At 40.5% G+C, this 21,685-nt stretch overlaps 1 protein-coding gene across 10 annotated transcripts in view; it reads right to left on the bottom strand.

Annotated features, from left to right (window-relative positions):
* Positions 1-21,685, bottom strand: part of tns1b (tensin 1b) — a 179,157-nt gene that overhangs the window by 26,699 nt on the left and 130,773 nt on the right. For 8 of the 10 annotated variants that reach the window (XM_029459542.1, XM_029459537.1, XM_029459541.1 and 5 more), the window contains 10 exons: positions 20,929-20,979; positions 20,252-20,374; positions 18,454-18,518; positions 17,157-17,240; positions 15,886-15,998; positions 15,735-15,795; positions 13,732-13,807; positions 10,992-11,121; positions 10,642-10,707; positions 10,127-10,249 (listed from right to left, as the gene is read on the bottom strand). In XM_029459542.1, coding sequence (XP_029315402.1) covers positions 10,127-10,249; positions 10,642-10,707; positions 10,992-11,121; positions 13,732-13,807; positions 15,735-15,795; positions 15,886-15,998; positions 17,157-17,240; positions 18,454-18,518; positions 20,252-20,374; positions 20,929-20,979 — 892 coding nt within the window. The remainder of the gene's footprint in view (positions 1-10,126; positions 10,250-10,641; positions 10,708-10,991; positions 11,122-13,731; positions 13,808-15,734; positions 15,796-15,885; positions 15,999-17,156; positions 17,241-18,453; positions 18,519-20,251; positions 20,375-20,928; positions 20,980-21,685) is intronic. The other 2 variants (XM_029459539.1, XM_029459547.1) reach the window with 1 other exon arrangement.

Here is a 21,685-nt window from a genome sequence, read left to right as displayed (position 1 = left end):
TTTAAATGCCCTTTTCCAAACAGTTTCCAATGACGGCTTTTCAGATGGTTCTATGTAACAAACCATCTGGCGCGTCAGGTTATCACAATCTACTTACAATACAAAATAATAATAAAAATGATGCTAAATGCCAATGATACTAATGCAAAAACCTCAATTTGTTTTGGATGGGTATTCTCTGTACATTAGTGGAAAAGCACACCAGCATATAAAGTACATTTAAATACAGTTTAGTTATTGCCAACATCAATAGCCCCAAAGTGCTTAGTCAAGTGTAAGTACAGGAACTTGTTCTAGCTTAATGACCATTTGTCCTGCAGCTCATTAAATATACATCAAAGAGAACTGTGAATCAATTTGTGTAAGTGCAAACGCGCTAGGATTGTGGACACAAAGGCAAAGGTAATGGAGAGTGATTTGGAACAGGGAAGGATAGTGATTGATATTGATATAGTTATTCTGTTCAACTTCAAACACTGTCCTTATGGTATGGCTACAGGTATGCTATTATTTGCATTTCCACAAATATGCTTTTAAGTTTACCACAAAGTCAATTTCTAAAATAATATTTCTCATTCCGAGTGTATCGAGGCCTCTGTATTTAAAAGTGCTATGCAACAGAAACCTCAACCTGCCAGCAGTAATTTTGTAGCCAGTATTTGTCAGAGGTCGGGACTATGTTTAGCACAGATAGTACTGAAAACAAACACAAATGCAAAGAAAACCAATACACACCATGTGCTAATTTATACATAAACATATCCAACACACACACCATATGCTGTATATCAGCCAGACAGATTATCCATGCAGAGCATTATGTTCCACTCTGGATGAAATTGTGTCTCAGGAAAAGTCATCAGCAGTCGTTAGCAGCAGGGTTGTGTGGGGAAAATCTTCAGGGCCAAATGAAGAGAGCGTCTGATGAGCTGGCTTTAGCTATATCGCTCTAGAGCTGAGGAGAAGCTTTGATGGACTAACTCTTGCTAGCTATAGTCTGGAGAGACAAAAACAAAAAGCGACTTCATTTTGCATGAAGCCTTGATAAGTTTGTGCAAACCCACCTCAAAGCAACTCTTGTCGGTGTTTGTGCTAATCAACATTGTGGTACATGCTTTACACACAAACAGGACTTACTACTGACCAGAACCAACATACACCTTCCTGGTAATAGTGTATCAATGATTCTTTTCACAGGGTGAACTGTCAAGAATACTTATTATTTTCGTATGTTCAGGCGATAAAATAAGTTAATTGAGTTAAGAAGAAGAAGAATCAACTCGATTAAGAAGCAGTGGTGGTACACGTTTTCCCAACCTGTTCAAAGTGTTCTTGACAGCCTTGAGCAGTTTGAAAAAGAGATATTTTTAATGACTTCAGCTCACAAGGAAGGACAAGCAAGGACAGCCCAAATCCTCCTTTTTCCTGATTTCCCTCCCATTGTTTCCCTAATTTGGGTTAGCCAGCTCCCTTGTATTTACGTTTTTCTCACTGTCTTTGCAGTTCCTCTGTTGACCTGCACATTGTGTCACTAGCCTTTTCTTTGCACCTGCCGGCAAGGAGCAAACAAATACCCAGGATGGCATAACACTTGCAGGGGTTATCACCACCTATTCACATCCCATCCCAATTCATACCGGTGCCCTCAACAAGCAAGATGCAGTGACATGACCCCTGACTGTCTCTCTTACTGGCAATACATTGAATAAATCTGAGGTACAGCTATCAGAGGCTGAATAAATCCTAAACCAATTGATGAAGATGCACAATTGAGAAAAATGGACTTGGCCAGAATATATTCTGTTACTAGCCGTATAATGGGTAGTATAAAACCATTCTTTCAAGCAATGCTTTTGGCAAAGTGTAGAAAAGAGTGTTATGACAAAGCAGAAAAGAGAAAAGACTGTTGCATGAATAGAACTCTCTTTAAAAAGAAAGATAATAACAAAGGAGGAGAGGCCAGTGTTCCCAATGGAGCCAGAATGAAAGCGTTGGAGTTCATGCTGAAAACGTAGTCGCTTTTTCTTTGTTAAGTTCATCTTCCATGTCCGTCCATCCCTTGGCTCAGGAGGGGTCTATTCAGTATGATGAGTGACCCATGCAGGAGGATACCCTTGGCCAATAACACAACCGTAACGATACATTGGTGCCTGATAAAGAAAGTTCAACTCTTGTTCTTTGTCTCTCTACTTGCTTTACCATCTGTGCCTTTACTTGATTCCTAGTGCTTACTTAGCACAAACACTTGAGGGACAAACTGATTAGGGAATAGGGAGAAGGCCATTTTCAGAGCCTATTCAAAGCCATCTTACACAAAGTAAGCACAACAAGCTACCTGTGAGAAAGGTGCGTTTGAATGTTTGCGCTGGAAACAGTGGCTGTAAACTGCTCTCTACTTGAGGTGGCTGCATAACAACAGTTAAGCTCGAAAAGGTTAGGTTTACAAAATGAATCATGTTAAATTTACCAGACATACAAATGTCCTAGTTACACTTATCATCCACAAGAACTGTTGAATGACATAAAGTGACTTCTAAGAGTTTAATACATTAAAAGTGGATAAAATATCTTGCGAGAAGAACTTGTGGAAAGTCATGATGATTAATTATGGCTCTGCTATGTAATTTTCAGCTGTGTAAAGATGACTGGAGAAAAATAAAGAGGGAAAGAGAATGTCTGGCCCACAGCTGGAGTAAAGCTGTAAGAAACCTCTAATTTCCTCATATTATAGATGAGTATACCATTTATTATCCTGGGTGAAATTCAGCTTTTCGGGATTTGAGTATAACAAAAGTCTCTCTGAGAAGTTCCTACCAAATTCAGATAGGCACACAAACACTTCCGATTTGCCCCACAGCCAGTGGTTGTTGCCTCACAGAAACCCCTGTCCCTGTGCCCCCGCAGCCAGGGTCCAAACGGGGACACTCCACAACACAAGGCACTTGTTCTCTCTCGGTGTCCAATGCAGTCTTTTCTAGAAGGCCTTTATTTTTCTGTTTTGGCTTTTATGCCACCAGAGTTGCGCAAAGTTTGGAGTCAAAGCAGCCTAATCAGCCCAAAGCCTCAGACTAGACTGAGGGATTGATAGCGTGGAAGCCTGTTGCCAACACAAAGGACCAGACGTTCCACCTCTGCGTCTTCTTGGAGAAACGCCATGGCCAATGACAATGTCTATGATTAAATGAGATCACATTCCTATGGAGCGCGTTGGTTTTTACCATTAGTCAGCTGAGAAGTGTCAGATGTGAGAAAGTTCAGGCCAGCAGATATCACGAGACGTGGACAGCTGCTTTCCAGAGCCTGATGTTTACACTCAAATCAATTCACACGGACATGTACAAGTTAATCTCATTTTATTTAATCATGACACAAATCACACAGTATGGCTACCTTAACAACATCTGCAGAATGCATTCACGCTATTCTCTCATCTAGCTGAAGGACCCATGAGCAAGACTCCAAATCAAGGGTTCTAGTCTGCAGCCGACCCTCACCTCCTTGTTGTGCGGGTCAATCCAAAAGAGTTTCCTACCAGATCAATTCAAGCGTCAGATTATTATTACTATTTCAGCACGATTCTACAAGGGTAAGAAAAGACAAGAGGGCCATGGACACATTTGAGTTGAGGAACTTTAAATTAATATTAGCTAATTATTTTGAGCAGCTGAAAAACCATGTGTCAAATACTCAATGGACATTAATCATTCAGTATTGTGTTAACGGTCAGCAGTGCATTCATTTAGAATAAGTAATGGCTATATTTCATTTCTGTTGTCTGCAGTACTTTACTGATCACCTAACTCTTTAACTACTCTTGAGTCAACGCACCATATGAATCCCAGTCATCCGTTGGGTCAAAAACATCCACAGCGGTGATATCATTCTGTTGCATCAACTTCTATCTCCACCAAGATTATGTAACCCCTCCCACCCCACCACTGTCTGTAGCTCAGCAAGCAACACGAATACAGACTTAAATTTGACTTGACTCATTTGAGCACCACTGTCTTGCTACAGGAATGTAAAAACAAATAGTCTATGCCTAACAGGGCAGGCATGGCCAACTCATCCATTCTGTTGGATAAGTTAAGGCTGTGGGGACAGGAACACAGACATCTCCCTCTGACTAATGAGTATGGGATCAAAGAGGAATCATTGACTTCCTGGAGAGAAAGTGCCAAACAACACACACCTACACACCTACACACACACACACACACACACACACACACACACACACACACACACACACGGGTTGCCTCTTCTCGACGCAGGGAAATGCTTATTGGACCTTGGATAAACAGTAACTCTGAAAATAAGCTTAAATAGAGACATCAATGAGACATGACTCATTTTGTCGATGCCCATGTGAGCGTGGTTCAATCAGTTAAATACGATTAACATATAAAACACAATGTGACCAAGTGTTTGGATAATAGACAACCTGATGTCAATAAGTAATTAAGTACATTTCCAGATAAAGAGAAAAACATAGTTTCTAGATCCCTGTAAATCTCCACTTCTACAGACTGAGAATATTACTTACATGTTGTGGAAGACAGCAGCTGCTGAATTTGTGACAACATTACTGCTTGAAAAGGAGCAGGCTGGACACAGGTTTCACGGCTTGAAAAAAAGGTTGAAAAAATGCTTCAGCTGCCTCATGCTGAGGGGACATCGAAGAAATGCTGGACATAAATTCACCATATAACCCTTAGAAACGGTCTCTCTGTGCTCAGCAGCAGCATGCACAGACCCACACTGACTTTCTCCTTCACTCCTCCTTCTGTGAATATGTGCACAAAAGAGCTTCACAGCCTGCCTTTAACTCCTCAGAGGAGAGAGAGAGAACTTGAAGAGAGGGGTAAAGTGTTGTATTAAATGCCAGTTTAAGGTTGCTTGAGATTTAACACGGCCAGAGTTTTAACCAAATGACGAAACTCTGTTCAGAACCAGAAGGGAAATTAGATTTAGAAATGCCAAAACACAGACATTCGAAGTATTTTTGTGGTTGAAAAGTATATTGCTAATATAGTGTTGTCTAAATATATTGTATGTAATCTCCAAAAAAACAACAATTTGTTGTTTCTGAATAGAATTGAACAACTCAAAAGCATTGCTGAAAAATCATCATATTCATATTTTGCCAACTGTGACTCATATGTTTATCTCTCAGTCTTGTGAAATCTGTCTAAATAACTCACTAATTTTCTCTCATGTCTCTCCTCTTCCAGAAATGCAGTGGGTTAGCCAGGGGAGTCAATCACTGGGACTGAATGTCAAACAAAAACACAAGGGTCTGTCATTCCCCAAATTACTATCAATGTCCAATTACAAGAATATGCTCCACCATCAGCATGTAAAAAGATTCCATTTCAGTGAAGAGGAGATTGTCAATTATTTTTTCATTTACTTTTAAATGTGATCCATCATCCTTTCTCTACCTGCTTGAATATGATTGGATGTCACTCGTCAGCTGGTAGCTTAACAGCTGATAAATGATCCGGTGATTGTTTAGCATGATGCCAATCACCTGCTGTACCTGAACAAACATGAGGCTCCTTGCACTTTTGTTTGCCATGAATATATGTATTTACAAATCTTCCGACATGTCTTCAGATCGGCTGCTAGTGCAACAATAACACAAAAAAAAACAGCCTCCTCAATCACTTTACTGACACCACTACATTGGCACAGCAAGAATACCGACGCAGAGGGCTCCACCAAAAAAATACAGGGTCATCCAGGGAAGTTGAACATGGCTCGACGCCATCCAACATATTCTGGCAAACTAAGCGGTTCATTGGCCAATGAAACACATTCCTGGTATGATACTTTGTAAAGTGAATGACATCAATCTGTTGTTTACCTTGGACAAGTAGAGTCAGAGGAAATCAGAGGATTGTTGCTGCCGAGTTGTAGGATCATATTTGTTCGTATTATATACCTTTTGTGAGGTATTTTTGCACCTGATGCACATTCCAACTGGACTTTTTGGATCGTATTTCATCTTCTCACAGGCTTCTGAAACAACCAAACAACCCAGCCCCTTTGCTATTTTCAGTCTCCAGAGCCTGTGGCAGAAGGCTCTAGATTTGTAATTTCAATTCTATAAAATAATAAAAAATGTGAAGATACCAGTGTGACATGGCACTGCCAAGCAGCACAGGCCAAAAGGACTAACTGCGTTCTTGTTTGACAACTCTCCTTAGAGATGCACCCCTTCTTGGATAATTACAATTTTGTGTAAAAGTTATGGTGACTTCAATTGCGTAAGCGTGATGTTTTAAATATTTTCTTGTCGTGTTTACGCAAGGTGCAGGCACCATAATAATCCCTGCGCTGAGACTCACCCACAGCAGCTGTAGCTGTTTTTACAAAATAAACACAATGAAAGTCGACATCAATCTTTGGAAACACCAACAACCACACAGACAGCACTTACCCAATGTTGAGCCCAACAAAACATTGGCCCTATAATTTTAAGCTTCATGCAATGCCTTGATAAGCAAAGAGGAAAGAGCTTGTCGTAAGTAGCCTAGCGCCTTCCTCAGAAAGGCAACTGCCACCGTGACAAACTGCAAACCCAACAACAACAATACTTTTTGTTTCCAACTAACACTTGTGAAGATAAACATCCTCTCGCCTCTAAAGGCCACTAAGTGTCTTTTCAGCACTAACAAGTGTGAAGCCAAATGACAGTGGACACACTCCAGTTTCCTGGAAACCCTTTCTCTCCACTTCTGAAAGAGGGAAACATTTGTAACGGTTTCTTTGAATGCTATTCACAAGATAAGCTCATTTAAAATGCAGAGTGTATTAGTCTGACTGAATAAAGTCACAGCTAGTCACAAAAGGCTACTTATGGGACACGTTTTATTACTCATCTCAAGTGGCTAAATAAGAGCTTGCAATTGTGTGTTTTGCGTATGTGCTAGGGCTGCAACCAACGATTATTTTCAATATCGGAAATGCAGATTTTTCCAGATTAAAATTAAAATTTCAGAAAACAGTGAACATTTCCAAAGTGATGTCTTTAAATGTCTTGTTTTGTCAGTTCAAAACCCAATTATATTCACTTGAATAAGATATAAAACAAAGGTATTGTATTAAATGCCAGTTTAAGAATGCTTAAGATTTAACAGAGCCACAGATTTGACCAAATGACAAAACTCTGTTCAGGACCAGAGGGGAAATGAGATTTAGAAATGCCAGAACACAAACTGTAGAAGTGCTATTTATGTTGTGGTTTTTCCATAGCCATATCATCATCTCAATGAAGAGGTTCTGGACAAAATGTACTGCTAATATAGCATAGTTTCCATATAATCTCAAAAATAATAATTTGATGGTTCTGAATAGAATTGAACAACTCAATACTATTGCTGTCCAACTATGACTTCTTTTTTGTAATTAAATATTGGGAAAATTATCTCTGTCATATGTTTATCTCTCGGTCTAATTTTCTATATATGTCTCACAGTTTATTCTTCTCTCATGTCTCTCCTGGTTAGCCAGCTGAGTCACTCACTGGGACTGGGTCTGTTATTCCCCACGTGAGAAGCAGAAAATCTCCATTTGAGAGGCTGAAATCAGCAAGTTTCTTACATTTCTGCATGACAAATTACATCATCAATTAATCGATTATCAATGTAAGAATCAACAAATCAATTAGTTGACTAATCGCAGCAGCTCTAGTATGTGCACTTGTTTATCATGCGTTTCTGCTCATGTCCTAAACCTATAACTGTGTTTGTGGATATGTGTCTGTGATATCATCCAAGTCTAATTGAGCCCTAACCACAGTATCACCATTATATGACAGAAGACAAGATGAGGCGGGCAGCTTGGACTTACACATGCACACACACACACACACACACACACACACACACACACACACACACACACACACACACACACACACACACACACACACACACACACACACACACACCTCCACTGAAACATAATGAGAGGAGACTAAACCTATTCTATTTTAGCAAGGCCTATTTCAAGCTGCAGCTGAGACACTTTATGTGCAGTGATAGAAGGTAGCCAAGTAACCTCTGACCTTTGTCTATCTGGGTGACCATTAAAAACACTCAGGGGGGAATCAAGGACCTCAAACAACCAGCAAGCATCCCTCTTTAAAAAATCTTGTGACTTGTCCTTTTAACTTGGTAACTTTGACTTCATGAAACAATGCTTTAAATTGCAGTTTGCAATTGTTGCTAAATGATCATTTGCAGGTGCTGGAGAACTTCATATCTGCATGAGCTCATATAATTCATAAAATATGATTCAGAGTAAAAACAATAAGAAAGATTTTCTTTGTACAGAAAAAATTGTTTTTAACAGTAACTACTGTATCAGTGAATACGGATTTACACTTGAACATAGGATATCTATATGTATTTACCAGATCACAATATTTATGTAATACATAACTTAATTCCTCTTTTACAATCTATTGTCAACATATATCAGCTTCTTATCTGGCACCAATAGGGAGGAAGTTATTGCAGTGATTCAAAAACAAGCTGACCATCCCAACGATCACAGCTCTTTGGAAGGCCAACGGGCTCGCTGCTATGGCTAAGGGCGTAGCATAGCTTCATTTTTTGGGTGGCAGAGAAAGTAGCACTTTGGTCCCTCAGCGGGAAGGCCCTGTCCATGCCTGTGGCTGAACCCAGGAATGTCTCGCACTGCGCTCACGTCCAACAGGGCCTTTGGCTTCTCTGCGGTCGCAATTTCACCACAAATGAATTCAGCAATACCAATGCCTCTCCTCCCTTTCAAAATATGATTTACTATTTACATCTATAGCAGCAGGAACACATTGTAATGCTGATTTGGGTTGATTTCTGAATTTTGAAATGTACATACAGTTTTTCTCCTACGCTCCTATGATGCTTGGAGTGTGGCAGCAACTTTGTGATGCATTAAAGTAACTAAACAATACTGTATACTTAAAAATCTTAAACATTTATACATGGAGACACAACTGCTATCCTGTGTCTTGTCTCAGAAAACATTCCAACACTGGAAAGAACTTAAATGTGACTTTAGATTGACCCTGTCGCGTGGGAGTTTTAAAGTGATGAAAGTGTGAAAAAAGTCTTTAAACTCCATTTGGACGTGGGCGGAAACTTTCCTCTGTGTCACACAGGAAAACAAAAGCAGCCTTGTTACATAGGGCAGCTTGGGTCTGTGTGTGTGTGTGTGTGTGTGTGTGTGTGTGTGTGTGTGTGTGTGTGTGTGTGTGTGTGTGTGTGTGTGTGTGTGTGTGTGTGTGAAAGAGAGAAACTAAAATAGAATCCCAGCTCTCACCCACATTAAAGTGCATGTCCACAGTCATATGTACAGTTTACATTACATTCATGTAAAGTGAGCTTTCAACTTCATGAGGAGTATGTTACTAAAATACACAAAAGACACAATCAGCTCAGAATTGAATCATTCAGTGGTAATGCAGTCACATGGTCACATGCAGTTACATGATTGTGATAACTGACTTACTTAAAATACTTTAGAAATGCACGCAAGCGTAATACATTCACTTTAGAGAGAAATATTTGCCTTGTTTTTCTTAATTAATGAGAATATTAGGCCTATCTCAGAATTCTGAGAAAAGCTTTCATGCTGAAAATATCTGCTCTTGTGTATCTGAATTAACTAACAAATGTTTCCCCATGAAAACTTTTCTCAGAATCCATTTTTGTTTTCCTCAAGTGAATTACGCTTCCGTAGACATACAAGTTGTGGGGAAATGATTGCATGTTAGCCTGAAGTGGCCGTACGGGCCAAGCCTGTCAACATTAACACCTTGTTAACTTTACGAGACACCAGAGGGAGGGGGGGCAGAGGAAGTTCTACTTCTCTGTGTGATAGACGCACAGACACTATATGTGTATTTGTTTTGAATTGTGCTGTGTGCAACAAGAAAAAGTCCCTGCTCAGTCCATATCCTTCAATAATCAAAGCACTAACGTGTCACATGTGTCACTGCCCTTAGTGGGTACAGTTTTCTGATCTCGTGTGTCAAGCTTGACCCTGTGAAATTTGCAGGACACAATCTGTAGAGTTTAATGCAAAATACAATCAATAATCCAGCTGCACTTACCGTCCGTGGTGTCCTCACAATTCTGGTTGAAGTTTTCGTAGGAGTCCCAGCGGATCAGAGGATCTTGCGTGTTGTAGTCAACCGAGACGCTCGGCCCGTTTTCAAGTTGGTCCACACCTGGACCCGAAGTACAAAGAGACAGAGCGGAACATGTGAATGTCTTTAAACCCTAACAGAGAGAGAAAACCTTCTCCTTTAATTATCAGTTTGATTTACAGGGATATCATTTGTATTCACTTTCTTCTTTTCATTGTGGTCTATTTCTTTGATTTGTAACAGATTCGCGTAAGATGTTTTGAGAGTTTTTTAGTTTAAGGAATAAACAATAAACTTTTCTAACAGTAAATTGGAAGTATGAAGGTGTAGGGCAACACGTTAAGCCTACTGGGTCCTTTGATATATGTCACCCGCCCACATTTCCTGTTGATATACTGCTAATTAAAGGCAAAAATTCCCTGAAAATAAGTATAATGTGTGAAAAATGCTCCAAAATAACCTTGTACTTTGATTCTTACCATGTAGTTTCTCTGGTCCAAAGGAGAAAATAAACTCCACTTTTCCATATTCTGGAAACCTGTCATCTGCACACAGGAAATAAAAAAGAGAAGGTGAGTTTGTGTTTTATAGCAAAACGATGAATCTATTGCCTTTTAATCTCTTTTTTCCCATCCATTTGCTGCACTAATGATTAATAATGTAAGATTACATTATTAATCATTAGTGCAGCAAATGGATGGGAAAAAAGAGATTAAAAGGCAATAGATCCATTGAATATAGTATTAACATGGGGAAATATGTCAAGAGGGTTACATGTTCGTACACAGTCACTGTGGACATTCTGAGGACTTTATCCCGGAAGTCTCACCTTTGAACGTCTCATCAAGCTCGTCCTTCCCAAAAACAATCCCCAGGTCGTGAACAGCGCAGGTGTGAAACTGCACTCGGAATATCACATCTCGGCACGGGCTGCGGTACCGCTTGTGGTAGCACTTGAGCTGGAAGGTGAAAACCATCAGAGGGAATTTAAAAACACTGTACATTGGCAACATTGCATCAACAGAAGTCAACAGGCCGCTTTAATAGAGTTGGACAGATTCCTTTTCAGGTACATTAGATATCAAATAAATAACCATGTCAGGATGTGGATTATTTATATACTGTCAACTCTGATAAGGAAAAAACCGGTTTTCAGCCAAAATACACTGCAAAATGTAATCACAGAATAGCTGCGCTGAACACAATATAGAACGATCTTTGTGAAACACGAGCCAGAAACATGCCAGCTTGATTCATAGTTCTTCAATCTTTACACTGGCTCAGAGCTAGAGAAAGCATTTAAGACTTATATATATATATATATATATATATATATATATATATATATATATATCGCTCGTAATGTATGACCTCTCCACAAGCATTACTGTCCAAACTGCAACACACTTTAAGAGCAACACTAAAACCACACACAGGAAAATATTATCTCCCCCTCCTGCTGTTTCCTGGTGGGCAGCCTGGACCTGTTAGTGTTTTACAAGGACCCTCACATGTACAGGTACAGGAGGAATATCCCTAAACAACTTGTAGCTCACAAACTGAGGCTGTAAAGAATAACAAAAACTGACATAATTATATAGACTTTACCATCATTTAAAAAGGAATTGCAGGAAATCAACAGCAGCTGAAAACTAAATTGAAACATGATTGTGAAGAAGGCAGGACTGACTTGCTTTGCACACACCTATTTTCTACTTGTGGGGCCAAATAAGACCAAAACATATAAGGTTCCCAAATCCACACAAGCACATACAGGATGGAGGACGAGGGGAAGGCAAAGTAGAATATCCTGTGGCTTAGTGCAGATTTCTGGGGATACGGCAAACCTCCCACCGAGGAACACACTGCTGCTGAGCCACGTTTGAGAACAAAAAGTAGAAGTAAAACATTCATTTTGAGCTTACATGTTGCCTTTAGAGCCCGAACACATTTCTTATTTTCACGCACAGGCTTACAAACTAATCAAAGCCCTTTCCAGCCTCGTGTAGATAAACAATCTGTAATGTTAAAGGAGTAGTTTGACATTTTGGGAAATAGGCTTATTTGCTTTCTTACAGAGAGTTAGATGAGAAGATTGGTGTATTTCTCATGTCTGTACTGTAAATATGAAGCTACAGCCAGCAGTTGGTTAGCTTAGCTTAGCATAAAGACTGCAAACAGGGGGAAACTGGTCTCCAAATGTAGAAGAAAGTCACCTCTGAGTATTAGCTCACTAATAAGCACGTTATAGTATCTCATTTATTACATTTTTCCAAAAACGAAATGTAAAAATGTCAGGAAGTCACTGCACCCAGTCAGGAAACACATAGCAGAGCAGTTTTAAATGCAGGAACACACTTCATGCTGACTAATGTCTCTTCCGTTTGGCCATAAGGCCACAGCTCACATTCTCCGTGTTATCTGAATAATAACGAGCCACGGCGCAGTCCGATGATGCATTCAGCAGCATCCATTAGCCTGTCTTAAATAAAGGATGATATATGAGCTCAGCTCAGAACAGCCTTGAGCATACAGTAAGTGCTCCTTTCAAAATTCTCCATGCTAAAATGATGAGCCCCGAGGACATCTCATGGATAACTTCATGGCCTGAATGACAGCAGAAGCAGAAACGTTGCTGATGTGTGCAGTTATTCTGCTCAAACCAAATGCAACATATGCCACAGGTGCTACTTTACTGAGGAGCTCTCTTCTTTTTGAAAGTGCAAATGGAAGGAGAATGTTTTTATAAAAATCCCCAAAATATGAGAATCTGCTTGTTTCTCCGATAACTTCCAGACATTCAGGAGGTTTCTACAGGAAGCAGAATTATCCACTACACACAGCACATTGTTTTTTATTGTTATTGTTTCTCTCGGTTCTAAAATTGTTGGAAACATTTGGGATAATGTAAGTACGCAACTTAATAGTTGTAAAAAGTGTAGTTGTTTTAGGACATTTTAATGCAAAAACATTACATTCTATACCTTCAAAAATAACCATCTGACACACAACTTACTTTTAAATGATTTTGTCATGTTGAAATAATACCCTGTGTATCCAAGGCGCTGTTGGAAAGGAAGTACAGTGACGTGCATTGCCATTTTGACGTCATAGTTTCCAGCAAACATATTGTGTGCTAATGAGGGTCTATAAAGGATTTTATGACCCTATTTCTTCTATGAATGGACAATATAAACTGCTTCAGCACATGCATTCAGTGCATACACCCAACGTCAGATTGGAAAAACCAACTGGATTCACTCAGAACTAAGAAACAATAAGAATCAGTGCATCCTTTCTACATTTCTGCAGCTGTTCTCAAATGATGATAATCATCCTTTAACATCCATTAAAACATTTTCTTTCTGGCAGTGGTAACTCGCTAGGAAAAGGTAAGACAATAAACTGTCTCTGTTATTGGCTTCACACAGGAATTAACCCAGTGACATAAGAAAACAAAGGTTTCTAGTTTCTTGTTTCCAAGTTTAGATGTGACAGAATGTGTTACAAACAGCAATGACACTCTCCTTTTCTGTCTTTTTCATGCCGTGTGTCTGTGCCATTCTTACCAGGATGTCTCCTTTCAGAAGAAGACCGGGTTCAATGGTGATGCAGATGCTGGTCTGGCTGTCACCCTGAACATTACTGCGAAAGAAAGAAAAGTTAGATAGAAAGCCTCCATCATTACGGCTGTAATAATGATCACAGTCCAATTAAAAATCCACTGCATTACTTTTCTTTTTTGATGTTGCTTTTTTGGGTATAACCATGCGCACATGATCTACATCATCTACTCCACTCACAGAGCGTAACCGCAGTGTAGCGCTGGGCTAAGTTTGGGTATTAGTGTCTACATGAGTGTCTAACTGGGAGAGTAGGATCAAAGGGTGGAGAGTGCTAATAGAGAGCATGTGAGAGAAAGTGAGAAGGAATGTGATTTGGGGCTTTAAGCGGCTGACAGTGTGGAACTTTATGCACACTGATTGTGTCACACGTAGTTATGTTGTAAATGTGTTTATAGTATTGACGCTATAGTTAGAATGGACAAAGTAGAAACAGTTCAACACAAGGCTGAACTATTTGCAGTTGTAATCTTTAACAACACTTCGTAACAGCTCCACTTACAATGGGGGGGGGGGGGGTCAGGGAGTATAAAGCCGCACTAAGAAATATTTTTATACTAACAATGCATGAAATGACTTTTTTTTGTTTTTTTTTGTGTAAAACTGAGAATTTTAACTCAACTCTGCCGTTTCACACAGCTCTTTGGAGCATTTTAGCATCTTTCAGCTCATTGTTTTGGTTTTCTGGCCCTCAAACTCTGCTCTCATTAACCATATTTCTAGCTGTAGCAGGCATTTATTTTCAGTAAAAACGCTCTGATAATTCTACAGTACGCTATCTGCCCAGCACCAAACAACAGACAGACAAAGTCAGCGACTAGACAGTGAACATAGTCCAGCATTTAGCAGATAAATGTCCAGATACTTCTATTAGGAGTTGCAGGAGATCAAAAAGGTCAGTGAATATTCGACTTACATTCATCGTATGGAAAGAAACACGACTCTAAATGAATGTTCACCCCGTGTCTGTTGAATGTGTAAACTAGCATTTGGCTAACACATAAGGCATGCCAACTTCAAAAAGGTGATGATATGTAAATACTTTGTTTACAGCTTGTTGCGCAGCCCCAGAAGTATTCATTAATGCAACGTTAGGCACCACTCAATAGTTGCGTGAGGCTACATTTACACAAAATCAGGCATTTCGTCAATTAGCGCAGGCGGTATGGGAGTGTCACTTAATTAATGGGCCATTAATGCCAAATGACTGCATAACGTTTAACGTCTTTGTACTCCCTCATGGCAGGTTTATACAGCTCTGCATCGCCAGTTAAGGGATTGGCCACCTTCTCCTGCAATCCTCACCGTAGCCCAAACACACTACCCTCATACAAATGAATGGGAGGACTGGCGTTTTCACTACAGCACCTGATTTGTTGTGAATTAAGCCTTAATGCCAAAGCTTTTTTACAATTTTTATGAACCAATATGTTAGTAGAAAAGACTTGGTTTGTTGCTTTGTGTCTTTAACTATTTATTCAATTCCCCAAATCCCAACCACTATTATGCCTGCCTCACCAATCTGAGGGCAGGGTAGCTCTCCCCTCTTTCCAAAACAACAACAGAAAATCATAGAATCCATTATTTCCTGTCTGGCCCTGGGAACCAGTTGGGTCGTCTGGCAGGAATAGCCTGCAGGCGTCCAAACAGATGCCTGTCTGCTGGTTTCATTGGCTCTCCAATCACAAATAACACGAGAAGTGACTGCGGAATCTACAGTAGGGAAACAAGAGCCTGCAGCTCGGGAGGCTAGCTAAATACAATAATGTGAGGCAAAGCACAGAGTGTAAAGTGGCAAGAGTGACGGTGTATGTGGATATTGGGGGGGCAGGGTAGTAAAGGGAAAGGCTATAAAGGAAAATCAGGGTTTTTATTATTGAGCCATTACGAGCTTGCTATCCCTGGAATCTTGTAAAAGCATTTCAGTGTGAGTATGTTTTAAGACTTACTAGATCCCAGATGTGTACACGGGTTGCATTGCCTGGTAGATTTTGAGAAAAGGACGACATCCTGGAACAAAAATGTAAAAGTTGTTAAAAAAGAAAGATTGTGCGTGTGAAAAGGCTGATATGGGAATGCATTTCTGTGCACAACACTCACCTCCTTTAGACTCGAAGTCGGGGATGCCGTGCATGATGACATGGTGAAGGAACAGGGGTTTGTTGTTGATCTTGATGTGTCCGGAGAGCAAGCCGCTGAAGTACTCCACATACCTGAGTAAGGAGGAGAAAATATGAGTCCTAATGTTTTAAAACAAAGGGATGAAGGTATAATCCTGTGTTCATCACAAAGACACAGACTTTGGCTTTGACTTCGAGCAACATCCATTAATGTTTTCAGCTTATCAGCCATGCTCAATGAGTCAACCTCGCTCCTTGTTTTTATTCTAAACTCAATCAATCTACTAAATACTTTAAAGCTGCACTAATCAATATTTATTTTTAGATATACAATGTATCGAAAAGGCCATGTGTAATGTGCAGACTTTGATAGTGACAGAAAATGACCACCCAACTGCACTGTCCATCCGCTCTTCAAAACCTTTTAGCCTCTTTTGAATCATTGTTTTGGTTGACGGGCCTAAAGTCTCCCTTTGCCTCAACACTTGCCAGGTTTCCATCTAAATGTTTTGCATATTTTTTCCCAAAATTTTAAGAAAATGGACAAAATAAAATGGTAATGAATGCTTGTTTCCGTCTACTAGTGTTAAGCGATTATTAGGAGTCAGTTCATCGAGATGAGCAGTAGGTAGCGCCTAAATCGGAACACCAGAAGAACCGGAAGGAACAAGATGGCGTTATTAAAAGAGCACCAGTTGAACCTCAAACTGTGAAAAACAATGTAGTGTAATGTGAGGAAGATCACATCACATCTGTGTGGAGGATTGAAGAAAATATTTATTATTTCTTCAGCGGAGCAGAAGCTTCATTGGACGTTGACCTCGGTAAAGCATAAAAAACGTTTTGCTGATATTTTAAGATTTTTCTGAATTGATGGCGTTTCCACTGTTTTTCCACAAAGAGGTGGATGGATACGCACCTACACGCACCTTCCAGCTACAGCCAGCAGCTGTTTTCAGTATAAAAAAAAAAATACCTGCCCAGCAAGACAGCAGACAGATAAAGTTACGAACAGCTGGTGAACATAGTTGATCATTAAGCAGCTAAAGAGCCAGGGACGTCCCTCCAGAGTTGGAGGAGAGCTGGATGAATATAGGACAGAAACACTGTTTGTTAACATTGTTTTTAGCTTGTTCTGCTGCCCCCAGGTGGCCATTAAAAATCAATAAATGCCGCTTTGAATATTTTTTGTGAGACACTTCACTTTGGGGTCAAACTCATACCTTAAACAACAAGTGAGGGAAGGCTGACCTTTTCTGAGATGGCTGGCCCACAGGAAGCACTTTGTCTTCATAGAAGCGCTTCATGGCAAACCTGTCCAGAGCCTGGTCAGCACTGCATTCAATCAGAACAGTTTAGTGAGTACACATGAGGTAAATTAGTTTGAAAGCACTTTAATTTCTACTTCCAGTATAGATGCAACGTACATTTCAAGAATTTCAAGTATATAATAGAGCGTATGTGTGTGTTGACTTGTCTCAGGTAAGCTCGGTAATGCATCTGTCTGCATAGTATTACTTGCACAGAAACTTATTTTAATGCAAATTAAAGCATTTTTATGCGAAACCTTCCTTCTGAATTCCCTAATGTCAGACACCACAGGTGTCAACACAAAGATAGGCACAGGATTAATAACATGAGATGCACCTGTCACAATAAACAAGGTAAACCAATAGTAAGATAATCTCTCACTGGAGCATGTCATGCATTATAAATCTGAATGATATGTCATGCAACGTTAGCCAGTACACATCTAAGGATCGTGCAGACAAAAGTGGCCTCAGTGTTTATGTCTGACAGCCAATCCTCCCTAACATAGCACACAATAAAACACCTTATCGTAATATTTTACGTAACATCTATATACCCGTACGCCAATTGTCCAAGTGTTTTCCTGTTCTGGAATTTTGCAGGAACTTAAGTTTTCACAACTACACACCAGCTTTAATTGATTTGTGAGATAATGGGTTTATAGAGAAATCTAATACTTTTGCAGGGAACAACGCGTGTTAAATAATTTTCCTGGTCACTCAGTGTTCTTTCAGAAACAACAAGTCATGCGCTCCTTCTGATCACTTAACAGTTCACATCTTCGTGCTTTTTGTAACAGAATACCATTCTATTTTTGATATCTAATAACACATCCTATACAAATAAAGAACAAGCTTGCACTTCTGAGTCTTGTGATTTGGTGACAAGCTAACTCATTGCTTTCTGCTCGTAATTATGATATCAAATACTTTTCCAAATAAAAGTGTTGTTCCCCGGTCTCATGTTCTCCCCCTCCTTCTTCTGTTCATCACATCTCCGTCTGTTCCTCCAATGTGGGCTTCAGTCTTGTGATGAACAATGCCGGTTTATTTAGTTTTTCCTCTCACGTCTCCACATGTCTCCCCCTTCTGCTTGTTTTTCTCCTCTTCTATTTTTTTCTGTTTACTGAAAAATACAGATTCATCTCGTTCCCTCCATCTATTTGAGTTTCTTCCTTCTCTCTCAAAGTGCGCTGTGACTTACCCCTCTGCAGGAGTAGTTGGGGTTATAGACCTACCTGGCAGATATGTTGCTGTAATGCATGTAGGCTGCCACCACCACTCCAGTTCTGCCCCGGTTGCCCTGAAAAGACATAAATCAAGCAAAAGTCAACCACAGAGTTATCCTCCAGGTCATGATGGTCTGCTAAGAAAAATTGTTCCATATCTTTATAATACAGAATTGTATTTAATGGGGTTATTGCAGTAGTTCAATTAGGATCCAAATGCCTCGTCATCAAAATTGATATCACAAAATTTTAGATTGCAATGTTGACATAGCCCTGATGAATCCAAACTCTATTCAGAAAACAAGCATTTTAAAAGTTGCTTGTTTGTCGTCTTGCAGACAAAAATTCGGAATTCTTCCAAATCGGCATCATGATGTAGTTATATCGGCTTCCTTTGGATCTGTTTATTGCATTTAAATCACAGAAGAATCTGTTTATTTTGGGATCATACAGCTGTAGTAAACCAGAGTAATTAAGCCGCCCGAAGTAACTAATAAACACAAATGATCCCATGGTAAATCTCGTGAGTAACGGGGGTCGAAAAGTCGCTTCTTGTTATGAACATAGCATTAGACTTTTGTAGAGGTCAAAATCCCAAATTGCACCATCCTACATTTCCCATAATGCAACATGTTAGCATATTTTTGTTGAGTCTCTGCTGCCCGGTAAATGCCCACATCTTTCAAACTCCATTTTCCCAGTTTGTAACTTTCTGCTATAAAGTGTAAAGTCTCCAGGCCCAAGCCTAATGACATCATCAGTGTTATTTATTCAGACTTTAGAGACCTGCTTAAGAACCACAAGATATTTTAACACTGTTGTTACAGGCTAAATATTACCCTCATGACTGGTCAACTGACTGTAAAATTGGTGCAGTACCCCTTTAAAGATTTGCTTACATTAGTAATATAACTTTCAATTATAAAACAGTTAAATTGAATATGTGACTTTACCTGTTATAAAAAAATACTAGCCGGGCATTTAATGGGTAGCTCACTGAGCCGAAGTCCAAGCACATGTTACTATGGCAACAAACCAGTCTCAGATTGCAATTATTTAACATATCCATCCATTTTCAAGGGCCACTGTGGAGGATACATATCGCAGTGTGAAGCCCAGTGGAAATGATTTGTTGATATGTGAAAACTCAACGCGGCCTGCTTCCTTAGTGACCACCACAACTTCCAAGCCCACACTCATTACGCAACTCGCAGTAAAATAACAGCAGTTGTTATGGTAGCCGGCTTGTTTGTAACCTCCCTGTGGGAACTTCTCGGAATGAGGCACGGATCCCATGGTTGATTCTCATGTTGCAAAACACAATGAGAAACACAGTGGGGTTAACGTGAAAAGGATCAGGCACTACGTTCAGTAGTTGCCTTTGGATAAACTTTTTATGTCCGCATTTAGGAGCCAGACGAGGGTGGTTTGCCACAAGAGTATAATGTGATGCAAGTCAGTTTATGCAACAACAGTTAAGTATTGGTCAATTCAGTTTTTATGGTATTGTTACAAGTAAGAGAGTAAACAAACATAAGCAGCCATGATGAGTGACGGGCCTCACCTCCCTAATTTGTGTTTTCCTAAGCCCGATCCAGCTCAACCCAACCAAAACAAGAACACAAAGAGACACACACTCACACACAAACACTCCACCCTGATCGTCAGCGTTTCACTCATTATACACACAAACACACAACACAGCTGCAGCCTCAGGAAAGTGGGGGTCGTGAGAAGAGCCTGAGAGCACCCTCTGCTGTCCAGAGATACCACTCTCACAGCAGCGTCCTCTCTCTCTCACTCTCACCTTATTGTGTATGACCACCACGTTGTGGCTGTCCGCACTCAGCCAGGTGTCCATGGCCTTGCAGATGCTGCAGATTTTGTCCAGGGCTGGAGCGTGGTGGTCGGGCCAGCCAAAGTCCAACACCTGAGATAGGGGAGGGATTGTTAGTCAGATTAATGGTCATACGATACATGTGAGAGGAGAGGAGAGGAGAGGAGAGGAGAGGAGAGGAGGGGAGAGGAGAGGAGGGGAGAGGAGGGGAGAGGGCAGGAGAGGAGAGGAGAGGGGAAGAGAGGAGAGGGAAAGAGAAGAGAGGGGAGGAGAGGAGGGGAGGGGAGGGGGGGCAGGAGAGGAGAGTAGAGGAAAGGGAAGGGCAGGAGAGGAGAGGAGAGGAGAGGAGAGGAGAGGAGAGGAGAGGAGAGGAGAGGAGAGGAGAGGAGGGGAGAGGAGGGGAGAGGGCAGGAGAGGAGAGGGAAAGAGAAGAGAGGGGAGGAGAGGAGGGGGAGGGGAGGGGGGGCAGGAGAGGAGAGTAGAGGAAAGGGAAGGGCAGGAGAGGAGAGGGGAGGGGTGCAGGAGAGGAGAGGAGAGGAAAGGGAAGGGCAGGAGAGGAGAGGGGAAGAGAAGAGAGGGGAGGGGAGGAGGGGAGGGGGAGAGGAGAGGAGGGGAGGGCAGGAGAGGAGAGGAGAGGAGAGGTTTACCTTTGGATTAAGTTGGGTGATGTCATAACGCTTCTCACTGAGGTTGAAGAGCTAATGAAGAAGTAAAAGTAAACACCGTTATTACAAATCTTTGCCATTAAATTGTCAACGACCATACGACCACAAAGGTTGTTTGTTACTACCCTTTCATACGACCCACAGGAGCTTTTCCAAAATTAGCACCCCAACCGTGGACAGGGGTCAACACGTCCTCATACCTAAACGCAACGGACTCAGTTTAATCGGTTTAGGCAACAAAACTACTTGGTTAGGTTTAGGAAAAGTTTGGGTTCAAATAAGTACGTTTTTTAAAGAACTTAAGTTATGTAGCCTATACGTAAATGAACCAGGTGACGTAATGACTCCAAATAAATCAACGTTGACTTTTGGTTTCACACGGGACACGAACAGCTTGTTAAACACCGTGTTTGTTTGATCCGTCTACACTCCAACCTCTTTGCAACTTTTTCTTTGTACTATGTGACCTAACTTTCTCATTTGCTCTTGTCATTATTACTACGGCCACTAGAGGGGAAAACACAGAAATATGGGTCATAATAAACTGCTTGTACAAACAACAAATGTATTATTGCCATCAATAATACCATAATCCAGTGTTTTTGGTTTGGGAGGGGTAAAATAAAGAAGACTCAACTCTACAAGCGTTTTAAATGTTGATTGTCAATATTAGCACTCTAGACTCTTTACTAAACAAACTTTAGATTTCTCTGTGAATAAATTTGGAGAAATTAAAAGC

The sequence above is a fragment of the Cottoperca gobio genome, chromosome 21 (genome assembly GCF_900634415.1).
Source record: "Cottoperca gobio chromosome 21, fCotGob3.1, whole genome shotgun sequence".
Classification (NCBI taxonomy): domain Eukaryota; kingdom Metazoa; phylum Chordata; class Actinopteri; order Perciformes; family Bovichtidae; genus Cottoperca; species Cottoperca gobio.
Note: the sequence above shows the minus strand (reverse complement) of the source record. Positions and strands in the feature narration are given on the sequence as shown.